At 37.4% G+C, this 24,028-nt stretch overlaps 1 protein-coding gene across 3 annotated transcripts; it reads right to left on the bottom strand.

Moving 5' to 3' along the window:
• Positions 1-1,858: 1,858 nt before the first annotated feature.
• Positions 1,859-22,375, bottom strand: TBCCD1 (TBCC domain containing 1). 3 transcript variants are annotated; one of them, XM_069472802.1, is made up of 8 exons: positions 22,351-22,375; positions 18,760-19,138; positions 13,988-14,143; positions 9,752-10,118; positions 7,818-8,004; positions 7,181-7,678; positions 4,798-4,948; positions 1,859-2,205 (listed from the first exon to the last, which is right to left on the bottom strand). In XM_069472802.1, exons 1-7 carry the CDS (start codon positions 22,368-22,370, stop codon positions 4,819-4,821), a joined length of 1,737 nt encoding a protein of 578 aa, XP_069328903.1. In that variant the 5' UTR covers positions 22,371-22,375; the 3' UTR covers positions 1,859-2,205; positions 4,798-4,818. The 3 variants fall into 3 exon arrangements, with proteins under 3 accessions (XP_069328903.1, XP_069328904.1, XP_069328905.1); XM_069472803.1 differs by having other exon boundaries at positions 13,988-14,098; XM_069472804.1 differs by lacking the exon at positions 22,351-22,375 and adding an exon at positions 21,707-21,757.
• Between the last annotated feature and the right edge of the window lie 1,653 nt (positions 22,376-24,028).

Below are 24,028 nucleotides of genomic sequence, written 5' to 3'. Positions count from 1 at the left end.
ACATTTATACTGGGCTGGTTTCAAATCAAACAGTTGCTTAGTCATGAGAATAGAATCCAAAAATTGAGTCAGTCATTTAGAGGCTATTGATGGTTTCTAGAAAAAACCGATTGGGATTATGAAATAAAAGAAAGCTTCAGTATCCCCTTTAATGCTTACCAAGCCCTGCTGCATTATAGACTTTGCTGAGTCAAGACACCAAAACCCAGCCAAAGTTTTAAAAATTAAAAACAAAAAGTCCTTCTTCCCTGGGCAATTTGGGCTTTTTTTTTTTTTCTTAGCAAGCAGCCTCTTTGAAATTCCTAATGTCTTTTTTCCTTCAACAAAGCCTATAGGAAATAAAAGTCCAAAGACCATCCTCTGTTTCTGAACAGAAGTGACATGTTCCAAAGGCAAAAGAACTTACATGACAACTAAAGACAATGCATGATCTTGTGTTTGTGGGGAAAAGTCGCTACAAAGGACATTGTTGGGACAACTAGAAAAAAAAATCTTAATGTGGACTGTATATAGTATTTTGCCAAAGGTTAGCTTCTTGAATTTGATCCTTCAGTACGACTAGGTAAGAGAATGTCTTTGTTTTTAGGAGATACATGGTAACATACTTAGGAGTGAAGGTGTCTGCAACCTACACTTAAATTGTTGAGCAAAAATAAAACAACACTATTATATAAAGAGTGGTAAAGTCAATATGGCAAAATGTTAACAACTGGTGAATGTAGACAAAGGATATGTGGGAGTCCACTGACCAATTCTTGCAACTGTTCCTTAAGTTTGAAATTCTTTCAAACACAAATTTAAAAAGAAAGAGTTCTAACCACAAGAGAGAGCCAGAAAACTACCATGGGACTCCTGAATTTGCAAAGGTTTAGCTAAGTCCAACTTGCCACCCACTAGGTGTTTCTCTGCCCATATTATATTGGGACATGTTCGGAGAGTGTTTTTTGGTCATTAATACACCTCTGACTTTAGGAAAGAGATTACATCCTATGTAAACTCAAAGAAACAACAAGTCAACTCTTCTCCATTTTAATTTTCCTGGTCAAGTGTATTCTTCTCAAAAGTCTGACTTCCTCATCTTTCTATTAACAAAGCTATTCCACAAATATTTTTATAAATGGGATGCCTCCCAGATGTATTATGGTCAATTCAGAAAATGGCAAATTTGCCTTGATAAGATGATTAATGAGAAACAGAGTATTAAACTATAGGCTTAGTTTTCTGAATTTTATAAAATTTAAAGAAAGTATCTGATTAATACCATTAATTTCATTAACAAATAGCAATTTCCAAAATACACTTCTGTTATACCAGTGTTTATTTGGTAATGCTCTACTTGCTTGAATTTCACCTTAAAATAAAAACTATGAAAACTTCAATTAGAATTAACATTCTGGAAATTTTTACTTTAGAAATATGAAAACAAGCCCTTTTTGATATAATTACTAATTAAATGGCCAGTGAGCATATGAAACAATGTTTATCAGTGATCTGATTCATTCACTAATTTGATCATTGTTTTCCTTTATCTTCAAGAACAGGGCTTTCCCAATCAAATGTAAATTTTACTTTGATATGTCACACAATGACACTGGAAACCTTTTCTAAAATTAAAACTTTATCTTTTTTCAAAAGGAAAAAATTATTCTTTAGTTTATTGAAAATTTAAAACATAAAATGAAAAATAAAGATTTTTACACAATTTCATTAAGTTTCATACTTTAAGGACTAAAATATCTTCATATAAAACTTTCTACCATATTTATATACCAATAAATCATACTTTCATTCTATTTTTTAAAAGAAGTAGCAATTTCCTTTTAAATAGTTACAAATAACTATAAAACTCTTATTTAACTCTAGAAAGGGTGAAATCCTTTCATCATACAAATTAAAATAGGCAGTAGACTTGCAAATCTATATTCAATCACTTTAATATTAACATATATACAAGACTGCTTTCATCAACTTTTTCATTTTGGCATAAACATGAGTCTTCTGATATTCTATAAACAATATGCTTATATGAAAGTCAGAAGTTTAGCTAAAATTCAACCTAAACAGTAATAAATGAATGGAAGGAAAATCAAAAAGTCTTAAATAGGAAGAAAAAGCCCCAACATCTCTGAAGCAGCAAGAGTGCCTTCCCAATTTAGTTTCAAGATGAGCACCATCCTCTATTCATCCTCGTGCTTCCACAGTGCCCTGAAGACAATAAGAGAAAAATTAGTAACAATTTTCTATTGCCTTCAAGAAAATAATAAGAAAAAGAACCATGCATTTACAAAATCACATAAATTATCAAGGTCAGATGATAGTTTAAGTTAATTATATTCCTTTTCTCTAGGTGTCACATAAGTTCATAATAGAAGAAATTCATACATAGACTTAAAATATTGGCAGGCTTAAAGTAAAATTTTTACCATTTCCTTTGTATAATCCCCATGAGATTTCTAATTCTCAATCTCACCATGTATTAACTAAATGTTGTAAAAATTTTTTTTTAAAAAAATAATACATACTTTAAAAATGTAAACAGTATGTAAAATAAATAATAAAGAACACATTTTCACAACTTTGGAAAACCAGTTCCTTAAAAAGTGAGACATAGGTCCTTGCAATTCCACTATTTGATATATATCTATGAGAAATAAAAACATATGTCTACACAAAAACTTGTACACAAATGTACACAGCAGCATTACTCAGAATAGCTGAAACGTGGAAACAACCCAAATGTCCATCAACAGATGAACAGATAAACAAAGTGGCAGATCCACACAACAGAATATTATCTGGCCATGAAAAAGAATGAAGTACTGATACATGCTATAACATAGATGAACCTTGAAAACATGCAAAGTGAAAGAAGCCAGACACAGAAGGCCGCATGTTGTATGATTCCATTTATATGAAATGTCCAGAATAGATACAGTAGATTAGTGGTTGCCAGGGGCTGAGGGGAAGAGGAGATATAGAAGGCTGGAGGAATGGGGAGTGACTGCCAATGGACTTTAGTTTGGGGGTGATAAAAATGTTCTGGATTTATCAATGGTTATGGTTGCCCAAACTTTGCATATATTTAAAAGCCACTAAATTCTTCACTTTAAAAAGGTGAATTTTAATTCACATATTATGTGATTGTATCTTAAAACAAAGAGTAAGTTTTCTCCCACCCTAGATAGATACCCGATCTCATTCCTCAAAGACAAACACTGTTTACAATTTCTTTATATCCTTTCAAAAATTTTAGGCATATAATTAGTATATAAATATGTCTGATAATCCCTCTCTATTTTCACACACACAAAGCAACATTTTACTTTTCCCCCTGAGCTTAGAGATCACTCAGTATCAGCACACACAGATAAACTTCATTATTTTTGAAGATGCATTCCATGGTATGGATGAATCAGTTCATTAGGCATCAGTCTGTACTGAGAAGTATTTGGGTTGTTTCCAGTCTACACCTATTTCAAACAATGTTGCAACAAACATCTTTTTATAACAGATCTTTACAAGTTACAAAATTTCAATTAGATAGGAGGAATAAGTTCAAGAGATTTAATGTGCAACATGGTGACATAATTAACAATAATATAGTGTATTCTTGAAAAATGCTGAGAGTAGATTTTAAATGTTGTCACAACAAAAATGAGAACTATGTGAGGTAATACATATGTTAATTAGCTTGATTTAACCATTCCACAATATGTATATATTTTAAAACATCAGCTGGGCCTGGTGGCATGGGCCTGTAGTCCCAGCTACTCAGGAGGCTGAGGCGAGACAATCACTTGAGCCCAGGAGTTCAAGGCCAGTCTGGGAAACATAGCATGACCTCATCTCTTAAAAAACAAAACATCATGTTGTACATAATAAATACATACAATTTTACCTGTCAATTTAAAAAAATAAAATTAAAAATTAAATAGATCTCTACATACACAAGTATATCTGTAAGATAAATTCTAATAAGTGAAATTGCTGCTACATCAAATAATATTTGTATTTTTAATTTTGTCAAAATATCCTGCATAGGGGTTGCATACATTTATACTTTTCACAGTGGCAAATGAAATGTCTTGCTAGTATTGTGTACAACCAGTTTTTGATCCTTGCCAATCTGATAAATAAAAAGCAACATCTTACATTTCTTTAAGTGATCATCTTTGTGTCTGTAAATATTTTTCTGTGAACTATCTAATCATGACCTTTGTCCATTTTTCTATTGTTCATGTTTTAAAATACCAAAGTAAACTAATTTCTATTAAGAAAAGAATAGCATATATTTGGATTAAATAACTTCCAGTAAATTTATTTGTATCCTAATTCTCTTTTATTTAATCTATGATCCTCTAGTGTTTAGTAATCAAATTTTCATTTGGATTAATTCTGGTTATTACTGCTCCTATGTGTAATCAACAAAGATCAGCTAATTTATGAACTGGTTTGGAGGGATGGGAAAGAGCGAAGATGTGTTAGAAAGAGGAAATTAAACTTTAAGCCATGTGTGGGGAAAAGTTATACTATCTTTGGACAGTACAACTTGTACCAGGCAAAAGGCAAAAAAGTTAAAACTTGGCTATTATATTTGCCCAAAATTCTACAGGTTCCATTTTGGTTAGTCTTTTCACTATAAAATATGGTAATAAAAATATGGGTATGTAAAGGTCTGTGTATACTGGTAGAAAACATTTGGCAATGTTTAATAATATAATATTCTGTGCTTTTTTTTTACACTTGGAAGATTTCCCCAAAAGAATGTTTTAAGTGGTGTACATTATAAATGCCTACCAGTGTTTTGATGTAGGATCCCTATCCTGCTGCTTGTTTGGAGCCTGCTGCAGGAGGGACAAGGCTGTCCAGCTGCTGGCGATGTCCTGTATTAATCAACCATTCATAAAACTTGTTCTCCACAAGTACCTGGAACTGCTTCCTTTGGTCCCTAAAATCACAAGTGAAAGCAGAAAGAACATAAGAACACTAATTCATCTATATTTAATTCCAAGTGATTACATAACACTTTAATGGGATAACAATTAAATCATTCATTATTTCTAGTTATCCTTTTGTTCTCTCTCTGTTTAGAGTACACTAGACCACCCTCCACCACCCAAAAAGGATTGGTCAGATACAATGCTCTCTTTGTAAAGACTTATTCATTGTCAGTATTTACTGAGGAGCAAGTGAATGCTGGGTAGTGTTCTGATTGATGGGGATAAATGTATAAAGAAAGGAGAAGAGACAAAGCTTCTGTTCAGGCTGGATGGTACTACTCGACCCGAGGGACCACTCATGTTGGGATCTATGTAGTCCATGCCCCTGTGGACCATATATTCTAGCAGGAAAGACAAATAAAATAAATATATGACATACAGTTAAACAGTTATAAGTGCCTTGGAGAAAAATAGAGCAGTATAAAGGAATAGAGAATATTGGAAATGCTATTTTAGAAAAAGAATGGACAGAGATGAACTTTCTAAAATGACATTTGTGCAGAGGTCTGAATGAAGTGAAGGAGTAAGCAAAATGAAGATCTGGAAGAACATATCAAGCAGAAGAAACAAAAAGGACAAAGATTCTAAAGTTGGAGCATATTTAACATGTGCACAATAAGACAGAAAAGGGTAGCTCCTGACAGCCAGGAGCTAGCTTAGCACTATCCTAGGCCCTGGTGTAGCTGGACCTGGCCTGGCTGTGGTGGTCTTCTGTTGAATGCAAGCAATTCCACAGAATACCAACATAAGACAAAGCCGCTCCAGGATTATGACAGTCCATAACAAGAACAAGACCACTCCATAATCATATCTCATTCCAGACACCCTCTGCCCCCCGTCAGAAAAAAAAAAAATTTGTGGTCTAAACCACAAAAATGACCAAACATCTCCCTTTCCTGGTTGAGTGACTGCTGCTTCCTTACAATTACAGTTTTAGCTCCATTTCTTTCCTCCTGCCTTAGATATAAAAATTATGAAGCTACCAAATCGTAGAATTACTCTCAGTCCCAGATAGCCCTGCTTCCTAGAACCCTCCCCCAAATCCCCTAACACGAGACAAAATCCCCAAACTTTCACTGAGATAAAACACAGTTCTCTTGTTCCTTGCAATGAGTCATTACAATCCACGTTTGTTCTACATATGTTCCCAGCAGTCTTTGGCTAGATGGCAATGACTAAGTAATTGCAAGAAGACTGTTGTATGCTGGGAGGGAGTAAATGAGGAAGAGAATGGCAGCAAATGAGGAAAAGAGAGCCTGATAGGTATGGTAAAGATTTTAGATTGTATTCCAAATATGATTAAAAGCCATTAGAGGGGTCAGAGCAGGAAAATGACAAAATCTAAGCACTTTTAAATGGATCTTATTGGCAGTCCGTTTTCAAACTGATTTCTGTCTGCCTATATTCCCAAAGTCAAATTGACTATTTTTATTGTTTCTAGCGTCACCATGGATCTCACCACTTGAAAACACTATGGTTCAGAGTTAACATTTATCAAGTGCTTACCATATCCCATACTCTGCATACGTGTATAAGTTTTTCACATGTGTAATAAAATCTAAGCACCTAAATATCAGAAGCTTATTCGAACAACAGAATTTCTTTAAAAGGATGTTTTTTCAATGGTCATCCATTTTTATATCACTTTATTATAATGTTATTATTGTATTGTATGATATACTATGACATGATATGGTGTGACTATAGTTGAAAGAAAATGATAAAGACATCAGAGGCGTTTAAGAACCTCGGGAACCATGCCGACTAGGTGTGAATCCTGGCTCCTGTGTGACTTTGGGTAAAGTACCTAATCTCTCAGTTCTTCAGTTTTCTCATCTTTAATAGTGAATTATTATTAAGAATAAATGAGTTAGTACCTAGAAGGTACTTAGAATAGTCTTAAATTATGTGGCATATTATATATATGTTTTCTTTGATTCACATAACTCTTAAATCTGCCAACTAAACTTAAGCTTCTTAAAACAAGGGAGTCCAATACTTGAGTATCCACTCACTCCCATCCCTCAACCCAACAGTGCCTAGAATACTGATCTGAAATCTAAGCCTTCATAAAAGATACAATATATCTTTCATTACTTTTGCACAGCTATAAAAATGTACAGATTAATTTGTTTTTCCATGGAGTTTCACATAAACTATTACTTCTAAAAAACACTCACTTTGTCAAACGAGCCTCCTTCACAGTTTTCTGCCAGATTTGTATCTTCTGTTCTCTTTGACCAAGTGCTTTCTGATATGCAGATGGAAGACCCCCAGGTATCTCTGTTGTGTCCCCTTCCATTTCAAAGGGAATAATAAATACATAGAATTCACAAGGTGGCAAGAGCCGGAAGACACTAGCGTCACTGTTTTCTCTGCACACAATCATTGGATTATCCCAATAGTTAGGCACTGTAGCAAGGCCCGTCCTGGCCATATGGTCCTCTAGCATTGGGTAATGGGTATGAAAAGGGGCAAAAGTTACTGTCTGGTTCCCAGAGAGAATAAGTGGGCGCGTAGGCGTCAGAACGTGAAAGATGCACCCTGTGGTAGAAGAGATGGACAAACGATGGCAAACAGCAATGACTTTAACATTGTCACAATTGTGTAGGTGAAGAGTAGTCTCTACAGGGCCCAAGACAAAGGTGCTATTCCTGCATTTCTCAATTGTCACAGATCTGAAAAAAGAAAATGAGATAAATTCCTCTGAATAAGATAAAAACTATTTGACTAAAATATTATTCTCTGATGGAAAAAAAAGGGCCATAGTCCAAAGAAAATGTCAAAATGCCAGAACGCTATGAAGACTGTGCTTACCGTAAGGGGGAGAGCAGATATATAAAAGACTCATTGCACCGATGAATCTTTATGTGTGCCCCCACCAGAGTATCTGAGCTCTTGGCCAACGTCTGCTTGTAAACCTGGCTCATCACCACCATGCCATGCATCCTAGGGGCCACATGAGTATTACAAGCAATCTTAGCTCTTTTGGTTGTTCCTTCCACTATTTAAGAAAACATATAAATAAATGAGATAGTTTCAAATCAAAGAAAACAAACAACCGTATGAGGTTACACATGTTTATGTGTATACATGTCTAAAATTAGATACTACATGTGAGGGGAAAAATGTTAGATCTGGGAATTGGGAAAAGAGGTGTTTTCTATACCATTCTCTGTTCTTTTCTGTATTTGTACTATTTCATAATTTTTATGAAAAACATTTAAAACCTCTAAGCCATTTAAGATTGCTTATAGATCAAAGATTTCTTTCTCGTCTACTCTTCAAGCTAAGTAATGTGCCCAAGATCATATGGCTAGTAAGTGGCAGAGCTGGCCTAACTCCAGTATCTTCTCCTTCATGATGCTTTACTTTATCATCCCAACCATAATTCACCTCTCTAAATTGCCATAATATTAATACTGCACCCCTAATTTACTTACCATGTTATTCTGTGAATACTGTTTGAGTTCATGTCTTTATTCCTAAGATCATTACTACCTAAGAGCACACCTTCCTATCAAATACAGTGTCTTGCACACACTAACACTCAAAAAATATGTATAAGTTGCCATCCTAACATAGTCTCACCATTATGTGACTGGCTTCTGGCTTCTCAGGCTGAAATTCCCTGCAAGCCACTGGGACACCCTTGTAAACAATATTGGCCAAATGTGGAACAGTCACATAAGTATGCTATCGTTCTTTTAAAATAACTCTTATTGTTTATTTTTATTATGTAAGTTTTGTAATCCTACTCTCCATCACTGTTAACATTTTAGTACAATCCTTACGAGGCTGGACATTCTTTTTTCCTACTAGTGCCTATCTTAACATTCAAAAACTCTCTTGAACCTATATTCTTTTATGAACATCAAGCATTATGTAGTATTCTCTTATATATTTACGGGAGCCTTACATATCTGAGAGTCTTACACCTCATGTTAGGGCTTAGTTGGATACAGAATTCTTGGATTACAATCTTTTTGCTCAAGATTCTATAGATGTTGTTCAACCATTTTCTGTTTTTTTTTAATTATAAAAATTTAATACAAAACTTTTTTTTTCACATTTGTATGAAACCTAATATTTTCTCTATCTTCCAATTCAGAGATTGCAGAAGTATATTCTAGTGCATTTTTTTCCCATTCATTTTGCCCAGTACTTGCCTCAGTAGTATAGACACCTACTGGTGTCTCTTAAACTTGTACCTAGGCCCAGGAGTTATATGGCACCTGAACCTATCCATTTAGCCACTGCTGAATCCTCAGGGATACCTGATGTAACCCAATATTCTCTCTACTAAAAATTTAGATTTCCAATTTAGAAACATCTACTCTGCTTATGCCTATGCAGCTAAAAAGACAATATCTCTCTACGAACTCTCTTACCGTGAGATGGCCAAATTCTGCTGTGTTGTATACAAGATAGGAAAGCCTCAAGCAAGTGAGTGTGACAGCGTGAAGGCGAGTCAGAGAAGAGAAAAGCAGAGCAAAGAGAGGACTAACTACAGTCGGTGTTTCTGTTAACTGCGACCAAGAGAACCTTGACGAATAAATTAACTCTCTGAGATTGTTGCTGCCTTGAGAGAAAAAGTCATATACAGAAGACAGATGTTCTCTTTTTCTCTTTTATAGTAGTACTATTTTTTAGGTCCTCCACAGAAGATGTGTGATCATTAATACACTAGAAAACATTCGGTTCCTTAACTAGTCATTCAATTTAATATAGATTAAAATATTAAAAAATACCTTGGTGAGCCCAAGCCAATTTCTTTCCAGACTTGAGGCAAGCAGATGTACCAAATGGATTCCCAGTCAAACAGGATCTCAACCAGGCTTCCAGCTTGTAGAAGGAGAAAGTCTTAGAGATCTTTGAAAAGCCACTTTCTGCATGCAGTGGTTGCCACAGTGCAAGTTCATGAAGTGGATAGATCTTCCTGGCTCTACTTACTGTACCTTCAATAAGAAAGCTGAGTGCCACAACAGCTTCTTGAGATACTAGACTACTATGGGTCGAATGAAATGATGCAGTGAGTTGTTCTGGATCTAAAAGCAGCTCAAGAAGATCTGATAGATGATCCCAGACAAAGGCCTGGTGACTGTAATCATTCCAGTTCTAAAAAAATCAAAAGAAAGCACTCTTAACAGAACAAAGACATTCCACAAGATCTAAAACTTCTATTTTTTAATTATTTTGTATTTATTCTCTGCCTCATCCCCAAAAAGGATTTAGGTGGCTTATAAATCTCACACAGTTTAGCCAGGCATGGTGGCTCAAGCCTGTATTCCTGGCGCTTTGGGAGGCCAAGGCAGGAGGGTTTCTTGAGGCCAGGAGATCAAGACCAGCCTGGGCAACATAGAGAGACGCTGTGTCTACAAAAAATTAAAAAATTAGCTGGGCATGGTGGTGCAAGTCTGTAGTCCCAGCTACTTGGGAGGCTGAGGTAAGAGGATCACTAAGTCCAAGAGGTTGAGGCTGCAATGAACTATTATATAATCATGCCACTGCATTCCAGCCTGGGCAACAGAGCAAAACTCTCTCTCAAGAAAACTGAAAAAGCAAACAAAGTTTTTTGTGTATGTGATAGGTATAAATAGATTCTCTTTCCACCTTAAGTGCTATGCATACTTTAACATATTTAATCCTAACAGTAATTCTAGAATAGACACCATTATCATATCTATTTTACAGATGAGGAAATGGATTTACAGAAAGGTAAAAAGAACTTGATAAAGATCACAGAGCTAGTACATACTCTAAAAGTTTCAGATCAAACATAAAAGTAACCATCATAGACATTCATTCAATGAAACACTAGGTTTCTTAATTTACCTTCTCCAATTACAGAAGGAATTTCAAATTCTACTAGGTGAAATGAGGCAATTGATCTTACAGTGACTTGACTTAAGAGAAATTATAGCTTTGGGAATAAGCTTTGAGTTGGCAGATGTTCTAGTGATTTGACCCATTCATTTGATAGAAATTTTCTAAGCACCTCTTATTGACATGAAAAATGTTAAGTGACAAACGTGCAAATTGATTAAGACATAGTTCCAGTCCTCAAAGAACTCATGAGAAGACAGTATAAACAAATAACCACAACACAGTGAGATAAGACCTACAGCAGAGATCAATAAAGATGTTCTATGAGCATGAGAGGAACAACTCCACCTGGGAGAAAAAAATCACACTGGATTGCTGTTTGAATAGATTCTTGATTGATGCTGGTAGTTAAGCAAACAGGTAAGAAAAAAGGCATTGTAGGCCGGGCGCGGTGGCTCACGCCTGTAATCCTAGCACTCTGGGAGGCCGAGGCGGGTGGATCGCTCGAGGTCAGGAGTTCGAGACCAGCCTGAGCAAGAGTGAGACCCCGTCTCTACTAAAAAATAGAAAGAAATTATATGGACAACTAAAATATATATATACAAAAAAATTAGCCGGGCATGGTGGCTCATGCCTGTAGTCCCAGCTACTCGGGAGGCTGAGGCAGGAGGATCGCTTGAGCCCAGGAGTTTGAGGTTGCTGTGAGCTAGGCTGATGCCACGGCACTCACTCTAGCCCGGGCAACAGAGTGAGACTCTGTCTAAAAAAAAAAAAAAAAAAAAAGGCATTGTAGGCATAGGGAACATCATATGCAAAGGCCCAATGGAGTAGAAATACCTGCTATGTTCAGAGAACTGAAAATTCTGGGTAGGGTATAGGAAGCATGCTGGGAAGTGACAGCTGAAGTTAAAAGAGTAGGCAGGGACCAATCATGAAAGAGCTTGTATGAAATACTAAAACATTTGGATTTTATTTTGTATGCCAGGGACTTCCAAACTATTTTCTAAATAGCTATATCTTTTATTTTTCTTTTTAGTAAGTTCTCCTCTGGATGCCAAAGAAAACAGATCAAAGTAAGCTGTCCTCAGCCTCAATCTGCTCTTCCTCCCTCTCACTGCATTCCTCCTCCTCAAAGTAGGCCATATGGTGGCTCCACAGAATTCAGTATGAACCCAACAATGACAAGGAGGATTCACTGACAGAGTTTAGACAGGAGATAGATATAATCCAACTGTATTTTATAAATTCCAGTGTGGTAGGTGGACTATAGACTAAAGCAGGGTGACCAGCTAGAACCTAATTAAAGAAATCAACGCAAAAAAAAGTCATTAGATAAAAAAGCTTAGGTAAGAAGAAGAAAAGGGAAAAATTTAAAATGTCATAGTGAGGCAGAATCAGTAAGACTTTACAACTAACTGGGTATGGGTGGCGAGAAAGGAGCATGGGTGGGCTGGTGGCAACTTTCACTGGCATAGGGAGTACAAGTTAACTCCAGGAAAGGGAGATTTTACTGTAGGGACACTCAGTCATCTCCCAAATGAAGTTAGAACTGGAAATGGGAAGCCACCAGAATCTGATTCTCTTTCAGGGGCCAGTGTCTCTCTGCATGTCTCTTCCATTCTCTTCTTTTTCTCTGACGACAAGCATCCTGTGCTTCTCTGATTACCTCAGAGTTTCTAGTCCCTCATAACTCCAGGTCACCTCCAAGTATGGTGGCTATTCTGGTCCCAATGCCACTTGGGTTTTTGGTTCAAGCACTCATCACCAAATCATAATTTCTACCTGGGGGGACTGACTGCCCCAGGTCATCACTTCAAATCAGAGCAATTTCAAATACATAGCAACACGTGTCTATCCCTGGTCCTATCAGTTGCTTGGAAAGGTCATGCTATAACACAAAACCAGAGTCACCATTTACTGGTGCTTAGTATGCAACAAGTCGCATGGTAATATTACTTAACTCTCACAGCCATTGGGAAATAGGCATTATTATCCCCATCTAGAGAGGAGAAGCCAAGGCCTAGAGAAGTTAATTGACTTGCCTAAAGTCATGTGACTATTAAGTGATAGAGCCAGATAAGACTGCAGACTGCCTTGGCTCAAAACACCATCTCCTACTAGTGCCCATTCAGCAGGAACTACATGTTGAGAGAGCAGGCAATGACTGGGATCACTGATACATCTGGACTTGAACATTCTGAATTTCAGGTATAGCTAGGGCAACTACGTGATGGGATAAATATGAGGCAAGAATTCTGGGATGAAGACAAAGTTGGGAGTCATTGAGATATATGAGGTCATGGGAATAGAAAGAATTACCTTGAATGAATATGTTGAGTGAGGAAACTGCCACAGGCAGAATAGCTGCATGTAAGGATCAGGGGGAGAGAAATTTATGAAAAAAGGTAAGAAGGAAGAATCAGAAGCCAAATCAAGGGGGTATAGCATCATGGAATATAAGGGAGGACAGATTTATTAAAAAGAGATTATAAAAGTGCCAAATAACAGAGAGTTTTGGTTTTTTTTTTTTTTGCCTCAGAACATTGTAAAACAGCCTGCATATGGCATTAATACTGAGTTCTACATTTTAAAGTTTTTCAGAATACTTCCGCAAAAACAGGTAAAAACATTTGTTGTTGTTTTTTTTTTTTTACAAAAACAGAAAGAAAAAGCAATAAGACATTTTCTAAAACTCACAATGCGAGGCAGTTAAATTTAACTTCTAGGTTGTCACATCATATATAAGTACTTAAGCATGATTAAGCAATATGAGAAGATATTTTTATAGAAAATTTTTCAGATTTCAAGAGGCTTTGCAAACATATCTTTTTGTTTATCCTATTTTAGTCAAACGAGTAGACTCAAATTCATTAACATTTGCAAAAATGGGAATGCTAACAGAATATAGTGAACGATTTGCCCAAAAATCATGCTAGTGTCTTTTATATCAGTGAAAGTAGTGTATCAAAATCACTTCTCTATACACCCTTCTCTGTACACATTGATTTTGTTTTATAATTTAAGAGAAAGTAAAAAGAAACAAAACAAGCCATCAAATCACTAGCTTATGTAAAAAATCTCAACATAATTTTTAATGAAGGTGAACCATCTCCCTCACAAATTGCCCATTTTAGAGAAAGAGACCAAGATATAAACAGTACCTTATTATGACAACTGGATTTTTCAGTCAGGTCAGGAGACTGAGATCTATTTCTGGGACTAGGCCACTCTTCTCCAATCAAAGATGTCCTCAAGGAGACCTTATTTAACTGCTGTATGTATAAGAAGAGCAGAAACTGTAGGGTGTCCACTGAAATCTATCCAAGAAGAAAATAAATGATGAGTACATGCCATATTTATTTAAAAAAACGTTTTTCTCACCCAATGTCAGCAGAAAAGTAAAACACATCTTAAAACAATATCACTAATCTACAACTAAGTAAACATAATAAATTCACAACAGTTTGCTGATTCTAAGAAAACAATTTAGAAACACTGCTAGCATTTGATATGTATGTCTCTGATATGGAGATGCAGTTTCTAAGCCTAATAAAAGTGGAGTCATTTACCTTTGCAGAAAGCTGGATAGCATCTATGGCCATAGAAATTCTCTCCCAAAACTGATGAAGGGGAAAGGATTAAGTATACACTTTTTTAAAGTACATTATTTCAGAAATTTAAAGTTACAGTTAAAAAACCACCTTAGTAATTTGAATAAATAAATGAATAAATGGAAGAAAGGAAGAAGGAAATTTAGTGAAGACACAGAGGTTTAACCTAAGGCCCACAGACTCATCAAGAAAGTTTAGGGTATCAGTGCAACGTCCAAAATTGTATATATTTTTTTCTGTATGCGCATTTTGTGGAGAAGTAGACTTCAGGTTTTCACCAAAATTTTTTTTTTTTGAGATGGGGTCTCACTGTGTTGCTCTGGCTGGTCTCAAAATTCCTGGGCTCAAGCAATCCTCTTGCCTCAGCCTCCTGAGTAGCTGGGATTACAGGCACGTGCCTCCATACCCAGCTGGTTTTCGCCAAATTCTTAAAGGGGTGTTTGACTTAAAGAGAAAAATACTACTAGTCTGATAGATGCATAAAGTCATTTCTTATTCAAGGAAGGTTTTGGTTTGAAACTCACAATTTGAAGCCCTTGATTATCCTCATATATCCATTCCAATGCACAAACAGGAGAGGCAAAAAAATGAAGTAATACATCTGGGTGTACAGCTATATTCTCCCTGATTCCCAATCTGGCTAAAAATCACTACCATCTGAAGAACTTAAAAGTACAGATTCTCAAGATTACCCAAATCTATTCAATCTACTCTCAATGTCAAGCCCCATGAATTTATATATTTTATAAATTTTTTATTTCTTAATTAAACTTTTGAAATAACTAGATTCACATGCAGTTGTAAAAACTGATGCAGAGAGATCCCATGTACCCTTTACCCATCCTACAAAACTATAGTACAATATCACAATCAAGATACTGACATTGATACAGTCAAGATACAGAAATTTTCCATCAACATAAGAGTCTCTCATGTTGTCCTTTTATAATCACACCTTTTCCTTAACCCCTAGCGATCACTTATTTGTTTGCCACCTCTAGGATTTTGTCATTTCAACAATGTTATATAAATGGTATAATATAATATGTAACCTTTTGGGATTAGCTTTTTTCACTCAGCATAAGTCCTTGATTATATACATTTTTAACAATTATTTCTTATGTTATCATTATTTTTTCATACAGTCTCCCCATGAGACTGTATGATCCTTGCCTTTTCCATTTTTATATCCCTAGTAACTAGCATAGAATCTGGTACACAATAAGCACTCAAAAAATTTGGAAATCCCTAAACATTTTATTCATTTCTGTATCCACAGTATCTATACTACACATAGCACACAGTAGGCACTCAATAAATATTTGATTAATGAATAAATGTAATACCCTTCCCCTCTTGGTTGCTTGATAAACTTCTTTTCAATTTCCAAAACTCTGTTTAGATATTACCCCATAAAGCAGAGACTGGCTAGATGCTAACTGAATACCTTTTCTCTTCTTCCTGGCCACAAAATTAGATGGCATTTCCCACTCCCCACTCCTTGCAGTTAGATATGGTATAACAGAGTTATGGTCAATGGAATGTGGATTAATTTATATTTACCACTTTCAAGCCTGACCCATAAAACTCTCCCAAAAGAAATGGAAGCAAAGGACTCTGAGGCCCTAATGGGCATGGCTGTGGCAAATTGCATCATTATTTTCAATTGTTCACTTACCCATCCTCCAAGTGGCTTATACAGCCCTACCTATAGCCATGGGATTTTTCTTATCTCCTGTATGGTAGTTTACCTTTCTATCTTATTGACTTTAGCCTTGGCTATGTGACAAAGCATCAGCCAAGGGAATTGAAAGTAGTCATAGTGTACGTCATATCTGAGCAAAAGTTTTAAGAGGCATCACGAGAGCCCCAAAATAAACCCACACATATACAGTCAACTAATTTTCCATAATCGTGCCAAAAATACAAAATGAAGAAAGCATCAATAAATGGTGCTAAGAAAACTGGATATCCACATGCAAAAGAATGAAATTGGGCCCATAGCTTAAATCATATAAAATCAACTCAAAATGGATTAAAGACCTGAAATGGTGAAACTCCTAGAAGAAAAATAAGGAAAAAGCTCCTTGACATTGGTCTTGGTATTGATTTTTTGGATATGATACCAAAAGTACAGGCAACAAATGGAAAAATAAACAAGTGGGATTATCTTCTGCACAGCAAAGGAAACAATCAACAAAATGAAAAGTCAATCTACAGAATGGGGAAAAATATTTGCAAACTACATATATATACGTGTGTGTGTGTGTGTGTGTGTGTGTGTATATATATATATATGAGATAAGGGATTAATATCCAAAATATATATAATGAACTCCTATGGCTCAACAGCAAGAAAAAATAACTCAATTAAAAAATGGGCAAAGGACCTGAATAGGCATTTCTCCAAAGAAGATATACAAATGGCCAATAGGTATATGAAAAGGTACTCAACATCACAAGGCATTAGGGAAATGTAAATCAAAACCACAATGATTTATCACCTCACACTTGTTAACAAAAGATTAATAAGTGTTGGCAAGGATGTGGAGAAAAAGTAACCCTGGTTCACTGTTGGTAGAATGTAAAATTAGTACAGCCATTATGGAAAACAGTATGGCGGCTCCTCAAAAAATTAAAAATGGAACTACCATATGATCCAGCAATCCCATTTCTGGGTATTTATCCAAAGGAATTGACATCAGGATTTTGAAGAGATAACTGCATTACCGTGTTCACTGCAGCATTACTGACAATAGCCAAAGCATGGAAACAACCTAAATATCCATCAATAGAAGAATGGATAATGAAAATGTGGGGGGCGGTGTATACACACTATATATACAGTGTGTATATACACACACACTATGATATACACACACATACAAAATTGAATATTATTCAACCTTAAAAAGAAGAAAATCTTGCCATTTTCAACAACATGAGTGAACCTGGAAGATATTATGCTAAGTGAAATAAGCCACACATAGAAAGACAACTACTGCATAATTGCACTTACATGTGGAATCTAAAACAGTCAAATTCATAGAAACAGGGAGAATGGTGTTTGCAAGGGCTGGGAGGAGGGGAAAATGGAAAGGTGATGATCAAAGGATACCAAGTTTCAGTGATACAAGAAAATTAAGTTTTGGAGATCTACTATATAGCATAGTGTCTGTAGCTAATAATACTATATTGTATACAGTAGATCTCATGTTAGTGTTCTTAACACATGCACACACAAAATAATAATAATAAAGGAGGGAGGGGCAACTTTGGGAGATGATGGGTATGTCTATGGCCTTGATGGTGGTGATGGTTTTGTGGTATATACTATCCTCAAACTCAAGTTGCATACATTAAATAAGAAAATAAAGAGGCATCATGAGTTTCCTCCTGCCTTTGTTACTCTTTCCTTCTGTTACAAGAATAGGGATGGCCTACACAGAAGCTATTTCTTCAGCCTGGGGCCCCAAATGAGAAGACATACAGAGCCAACACACAGCCTGGAAGAGAGCCACAGCTAAAGTGTAGCCTACAGGTAAAATGAGTAAGAAATAAACCTTTGTTACAGTAAACCACTAGAATTTCATTTTGTTTGTTTTTAATGGCAGCAAAGCTGATTAATATAATTGTGACTCCAAATGATAGAATAATGGATCATGGGTCACTGCTTGGACAACAGCAGCTCAGAGATTCGTCTAACCAGGGGGTACCTGTGTTGGGCTGCTGCATGAGTGAGAAATAAACTGTTATTGTTCTAAGCCACTCAAATTCTGGGATTGTGTGTCACTCTGATTAATATACTTTCTTTGTGAAGTCTTTCCTGATCACCAGAATAAATCATTCTTTACTCAATTTTCTGCCTTTTATTATTGTACAAATCACACTATTGGATAGCACTTTTTTACACAGCAGCTTCCCCTACTAGTCTATAAGCTCCATAAGGGCTGAGATGCTATCCTAATTATCTTTGAATCCCAGCACATAGCAGATGTTCATTTTAAAACAGGGGCTCTCATGGTAATGTATCAATGGTTCATAACACTCATCAAAATACTTTCAAAGTCAATGAAAATATTTCCCTCTTTCAATTACAGTGTTCCTGTGCTTTGGGAGTAGATGAATAAAGATTGGTAAGTAAGGACTAACTTATTGAATACATTAAATACTGTCAAACTGGAACTGCTAAAATTCAAGTGGTATTCTGAGATCACAAATGGTTATTAACCTAAAACTTCAAACTATACAGCTAGTACCAAAATTAAGAATGGTTTATGTCGCAAAGTAATTAAACATACATACACACAATCAATCCATACCTGATTTCTTTGTTTTTCCACTTCATCCTCAGACATGCAGCTGGACAGAACTTCAGACCATTCCAGCCGCTCCTCAGGTGTCCTCACTGAAAGACTATCAAATACTTCGAAGTAAAGCCATGCCAGGTCCTTAGCCAACTGCAGCTTCCCACATGCAATGTGCCTCCATGTAGACCAGTAGAGGCGTGGATAGGCTCCCTCTGTGGCCCGGGTTCGCACGTAGGTGGATATCTTCCTGAGATAGTGAAGACTAAACTTGGATGGAGGGGGGACCTGCAAGGTACCCACTATAAAGGGTTCTGCTTTCACCCAGAGGAGAACTCCGGACTGATCCATATTATCTCTAAGGACATCTGGGTGAAAAGGCTTCTTTGCATACCTAGGAAAAAAAGTTTCTTCATAAACTGATTTGAAACAAATCTCATTTATACATTTTCTTGGAAGGTGACCCTTCCCTTAACTGTGTTAAATGTACTATATCATGAGCTTAAAAAGCAGCTCTAGTTCATCAAACAAGAGCAGAATAAATTTTTGGTCAGATCTCATTACAGTCCATTTGAGCAAAAAAAAAATTGTGATAAAATTATCCTACTTGAATTGTTAGAAATGGTTGTTTTAGGAAGAGTGTGTAAATGCATGCAGTCTGAGTAGGATCCCTGCATAGTGCAGGAAGAAAAGGAATTGGGAGGTGGGGAGGAAGTAATCCTATCACAGGAAACTTTGTCACTGAGAAGGAACACTGGTCAAAATAAGGGGAATAAAATTTCAGAGTTAAATCACTTGCACATGGAGGACAGTTGGTTAAAGATTTGCATGTGTCGGCTGACCATTTAAGTTCAATATGAGGTAGCAGACAAGAATGCTAATGTAAACATAGACTGCAAATACAGATCAAGGAAAGTTAAAGCATATTTATTCTCTTTAACAGTGAACCCACTCTGACGTACTCTATCACGCTCAGTTCAGGTGTAGTATTTTTGGATTTTGTTTGTTGTTTCTTTGTTATAACAATGACACATGATTTTTATGGAACATTTATAAAATACCTAAAAATTGAAGGGGGGAATCATCTATGGTCTCCGTTACTAAAAGACAGCTAGTTAATATTTCTTGTCTTTTTTCTACTTAGATTAGATGTTAGTTTGTTTTTGAATTTTCATAGTTGTGATAATATCACACATACAATTCTGTATTATTTAAAAAGCTTCAGAGCATTCTGGCCAGGCATGGTGGCTCATATCTGTAAATCTAGCACTTTGGGATTATGATGTAGAAGGATTGTTTGAGACCAGAAGTTGGAGATCAGCCTGAACAACAAAGTGAGACCCCGTTCTCTACAAAAAATAGAAAAATTAGCTCGGTGTGGTGGCAGTGCCAGTATTCCCAGCTACTGGGGAGGCTGAGGCAGAAGAATCATTTGGCCCTGGAGTTTGAGGTTACAGGGAGCTATGATTGCGCCACTGCACTCCAGCCTGGTGACAGAGCAAGATCTGTCTCAAAATAAAAACAAAAACAAATAAAAGCTTCAATGCATTCTAAATAAACATACCCTGATTTAATCAACTGTTCTCCCATTTTTAGACACTTAGTAGGTTTAAGATTTTTCACGAAAACAAGATAGGCAAAATATTGATCATTGTTGAAGCTGGATAACAGGCATGAGGGGGCTCATTATTTTACTTTTGTGTCTGTCAAAAATTTTCATTATAAAAAGTTCTAATATTGTCACTATTTTAAATAACGCTATGACTACCATCTTTCTTCATATTTTTTGCATTATGAATTATTTCCTAGAGAAAATTTTCTGATGTGCATTTGTGAAATGAAGTAACAGACATTTCTGAAACTCCTGACATACATTCCCACTGCTTTCCATATGATTTTATCAAATTGTACCATCATTTCACATGGTACCCACTTCCAGCAGGCACTCCTTAGCATTAGTAGCATCATTTAAAAAATCCAAAAAGATCATATAAAAATTAATTATGTGACAGATGAAAAATGTTATGTTCTGCATTGATTCTAAGAAAGCTGTGCTTCTCTTCAGAATGATCTGTTCAAAAAATAACTGACATCAATCACGTGCTTACCACGTGCTAGGTAGCATAATCAGTATCTTTCACCTCTTCCATTCTCACAACCACCTGGAGATATAGTACATATGATCGTCCTCATTTTCTGGTAAGAAAATTGAAGCTTAGAGAAGTTAAGGGACTTACCCAAGGACACATACTCTGTTGGCACAGCCCTAGACTAGGATTCAGGTCTGACTTGGGAACTGCATTGGTACAAATGTACTTTGGGAACCCAGTTTTGGGAGAGTCTGAAAAAGGGGAACGAATCCAGAAGAGAATTACCAGCATAAAGGGCCTTAGACATGAGGCCATCTAAGGGCCAGGTGAAACAACATGGGAGCATGAACCCAAAAGAAGGGCGTGGGAGGGTAAAATGACAGCCCTCTTCGAATATGGGGCTGGCCTGGTGTCGTTCTGAGTAAAACCAGACGATGAAAATTAGGTGAGGAAGACCTTAGTTCTCTGCAAAATGTAACAGGCTGCTCTGTGAGGACTGAGCTCCTGTCCTGATGTGTGCAGACCCTGAGGATGAACCCTCTATTCTAACTCCGAGATTGGGCAGGGCTAAATTCATAAACAAACATACACTGGGGTTCTTGCCCTCGAGGTGCGCGGGAGTTAGGGTTTTTCAGGACGAGAGATGGGCGTGGGCCCATGGCGGTCCTCCAGAGGCTGGCCCGCCACCTCGGACGTGATTGGGGCGTGGGCCGCCCAGGCGCCTGACCAAGCTTCAGGAACACAGACACCCAAGCTGGCAGGGTCCGCCGCCGACCCGAGATTGGGCAAACGCGAAGGCAGTCTCCCCAGCCCGAGCCTGAAGCTTGACCGGCCCACAACGCCCTCCCTGGTGCCAGCCCGGGCGCAGTTACCTGCGAAGGCAGGCGTCGCTCCACTGCAACCCTCCGCGCGCCACCGCAGCCCGCTACCGGCTCCCCTGGCCCGCCCCTCGGCCTCCGCCGGGCCCACAGCGCAAGCGCGAGGCTTCGCACCACCGAGAGCCGGCGGACCCCGTTGCTAGAGCGGCAAGTTGCCGCTTCTGCGGCTCGGAGAAACTTAGTTGAGGCCAAGAGATCTCGATGGTGGGGCCTGGAGCCAGACCATGGCTTTCTGGTGTTGCGCCTTTCAGCCTAGGGGAGTAGGAAGTTTTCTATTGCTTCACATAACTGTGGTCAGCCAATAGCTGCTGTTAAGGTCAGCACGCTTTCCTCAGTAATAATAACGATGATGATGGCAGTTTACATTTATAGAGCGTTTACTATGACCTGAGCACTGTATAAAGCAACTTTATGTGTATTATTTCAGTCTTCCCAAGAACCCTTTAGGTGCATTTATTTTACTGATGAGGAAACTAGGGCGTAGAAAGGTGAAAGTAACACACCCCTAAGGTGGTGATACAAGACAGCCAAGATTCAAATCCAGGCCGTCTGAAGCAAGACCGCCACTCCCTGCGCCGCCCTCTCTCCTTCTCCCCACCCCCACCCCACCTAGCGTTCGCTCCTTAACTTAGCTTTACCTCCTAGTTTCTGCCTTCATGAAGATTTTTTTGGATTCCACCCAGCAGAAAATCTCACTCCTTCCTTTAAACCTCCATTTCATGATTTCTGGACATTTCCTGCTTTCTTAGTTCGTTTATGGCGTCTCTAGGTGTAAAAGATACAAAGGTAAATCAGATCATAAAATGCAATTTAGTTTCTCTTACAGTGGCCTCTCTCCCCTACTAGGCATCTTCCTGAAAGCAGGGGCTTCAGATTTAAATAGACCTGGGTTCGGATCCAGACTACACCACTTAATAGCTCAGTGACCTTGACCAAATTTCTTTTTTTTTTTTTGTCGCCCCCCCCACCCCCAGCAGATTTCATCACCTCTCTGTGCCTTAGTTTTCCGCAACAGCAATTATTATTTGTCGAGCATCACTGTGTGTCTGGCACAGTGCTAGGCACTAAAGTTACAATGGAACAAAACAGACAAGGTCCTTGCTTTCTTGGGGTGTATAATTTAATAGGGAGAACAGACAATACATATTAAGGAATAAAATGGAATAATTTCAGATAGCAGTAAATGCTATGAAGATTGGGGTTGGACGTCAGAGAAGGCCACTTTGTAGTGCTGAAGTTGAGCTGAGGCCTGAAGAATAAGAATCCAGCCATTCGAAGATCACAGTCAAAGCAACTTCTATTCGGAAATATTTGAGATCCATGCCAGGCACTGTTCTAAGGTACTGTTTTATACATCTTTGAACACAGTCTAGAGATCCATGCTTTCACGAAACTGGCATTTCAATGTGTGAGTCCAGAAGAGCTGGGGATGGAAAAAATGAAATAGGGCAGTGTAAGAATAAGGGATTCAGTAGGGGATAATTTTGATTGGTTGGTCAGGGAGGTCTTCTCTAAGGTGGTGATATGTAAGCTGATATCTGAGTTAAAAAAAAAAAAAAAAAGGAATCACCCATGTTAGGATCTGAGGGAGGGAAGAGCTGTTCACATAAATGGAACAGCTAGTACAAAGGCCCTAGGTAGGAATGAGCTTGGTGTATTCAAGAAAGAGAAAGGAAGCCAGTTTTGCTGGAACATGGTGAGGAGTATAATAGGTGAGGGTACAAAGCTTACAAGGTTTTGTAAACTAGCATAGAGTTGGGATTTTATTCTAATTGCAATTGGAAAGTCATTCAAGGCTTTTAAGCAGGGAATGACATGATTTGACATGTTTTTAAAAAATCGTGGGGTGGGAGACAAGAGTAAGGAACAGATATTAAGATATTAAGTAAGATATTAAGAGTGGGTGATAAGGAGACGAGTTAGGAGGCCTTGCCAGGTGAACAATGATGTGACTTGGCCCAGAGACCTAGTAATAGAGATGTAGAGTAGTTTTCTGCAACAGCAATTATTTGTTGAGCACCGTTTGTCTGGCACAGTGCTCTAAGCTATATCTCGAGTTATATCTAAGCTCAAGATAAGCTTAGAGGTAAGAATTGGATAGGTTATGCAGGAATCAAGGAAGGCATCTGGAGTTTTGTTCTGAACAACTAGGTGGTGTGTTTACTGTGATGAGCAACACTGGGGGCAGAGGGGGAATCAAAGAGTTCTGCTCGAAACTCTAATAAGTTTTTATTCATCGAGTGCTAACTATGTGCCAGATGCTGTGCTAGACGATTTACAGATATTTTTTCCTGTTAAAAAAATCACAAATCACAA

This window comes from Eulemur rufifrons, chromosome 7, assembly GCF_041146395.1.
Source record: "Eulemur rufifrons isolate Redbay chromosome 7, OSU_ERuf_1, whole genome shotgun sequence".
Taxonomy (NCBI): Eukaryota; Metazoa; Chordata; class Mammalia; order Primates; family Lemuridae; genus Eulemur; species Eulemur rufifrons.
This window is presented reverse-complemented; position numbering and strand designations above follow the sequence as displayed.

Excerpts from the sequence above, each read along its gene's own strand:
- TBCCD1 (XM_069472802.1), bottom strand. The coding sequence starts at position 22,370 with ATGAAGGCAGAAACTAGGAG. Across the intron at positions 19,139-22,350 it reads ATGAAGGCAGAAACTAGGAG|GTATGCAAAGAAGCCTTTTC; the intron begins GTAAAGCTAAGT and ends TTTTTTTCCTAG. Across the intron at positions 4,949-7,180 it reads AAGGAGGCTCGTTTGACAAA|GGACCAAAGGAAGCAGTTCC; the intron begins GTGAGTGTTTTT and ends TTGTGATTTTAG.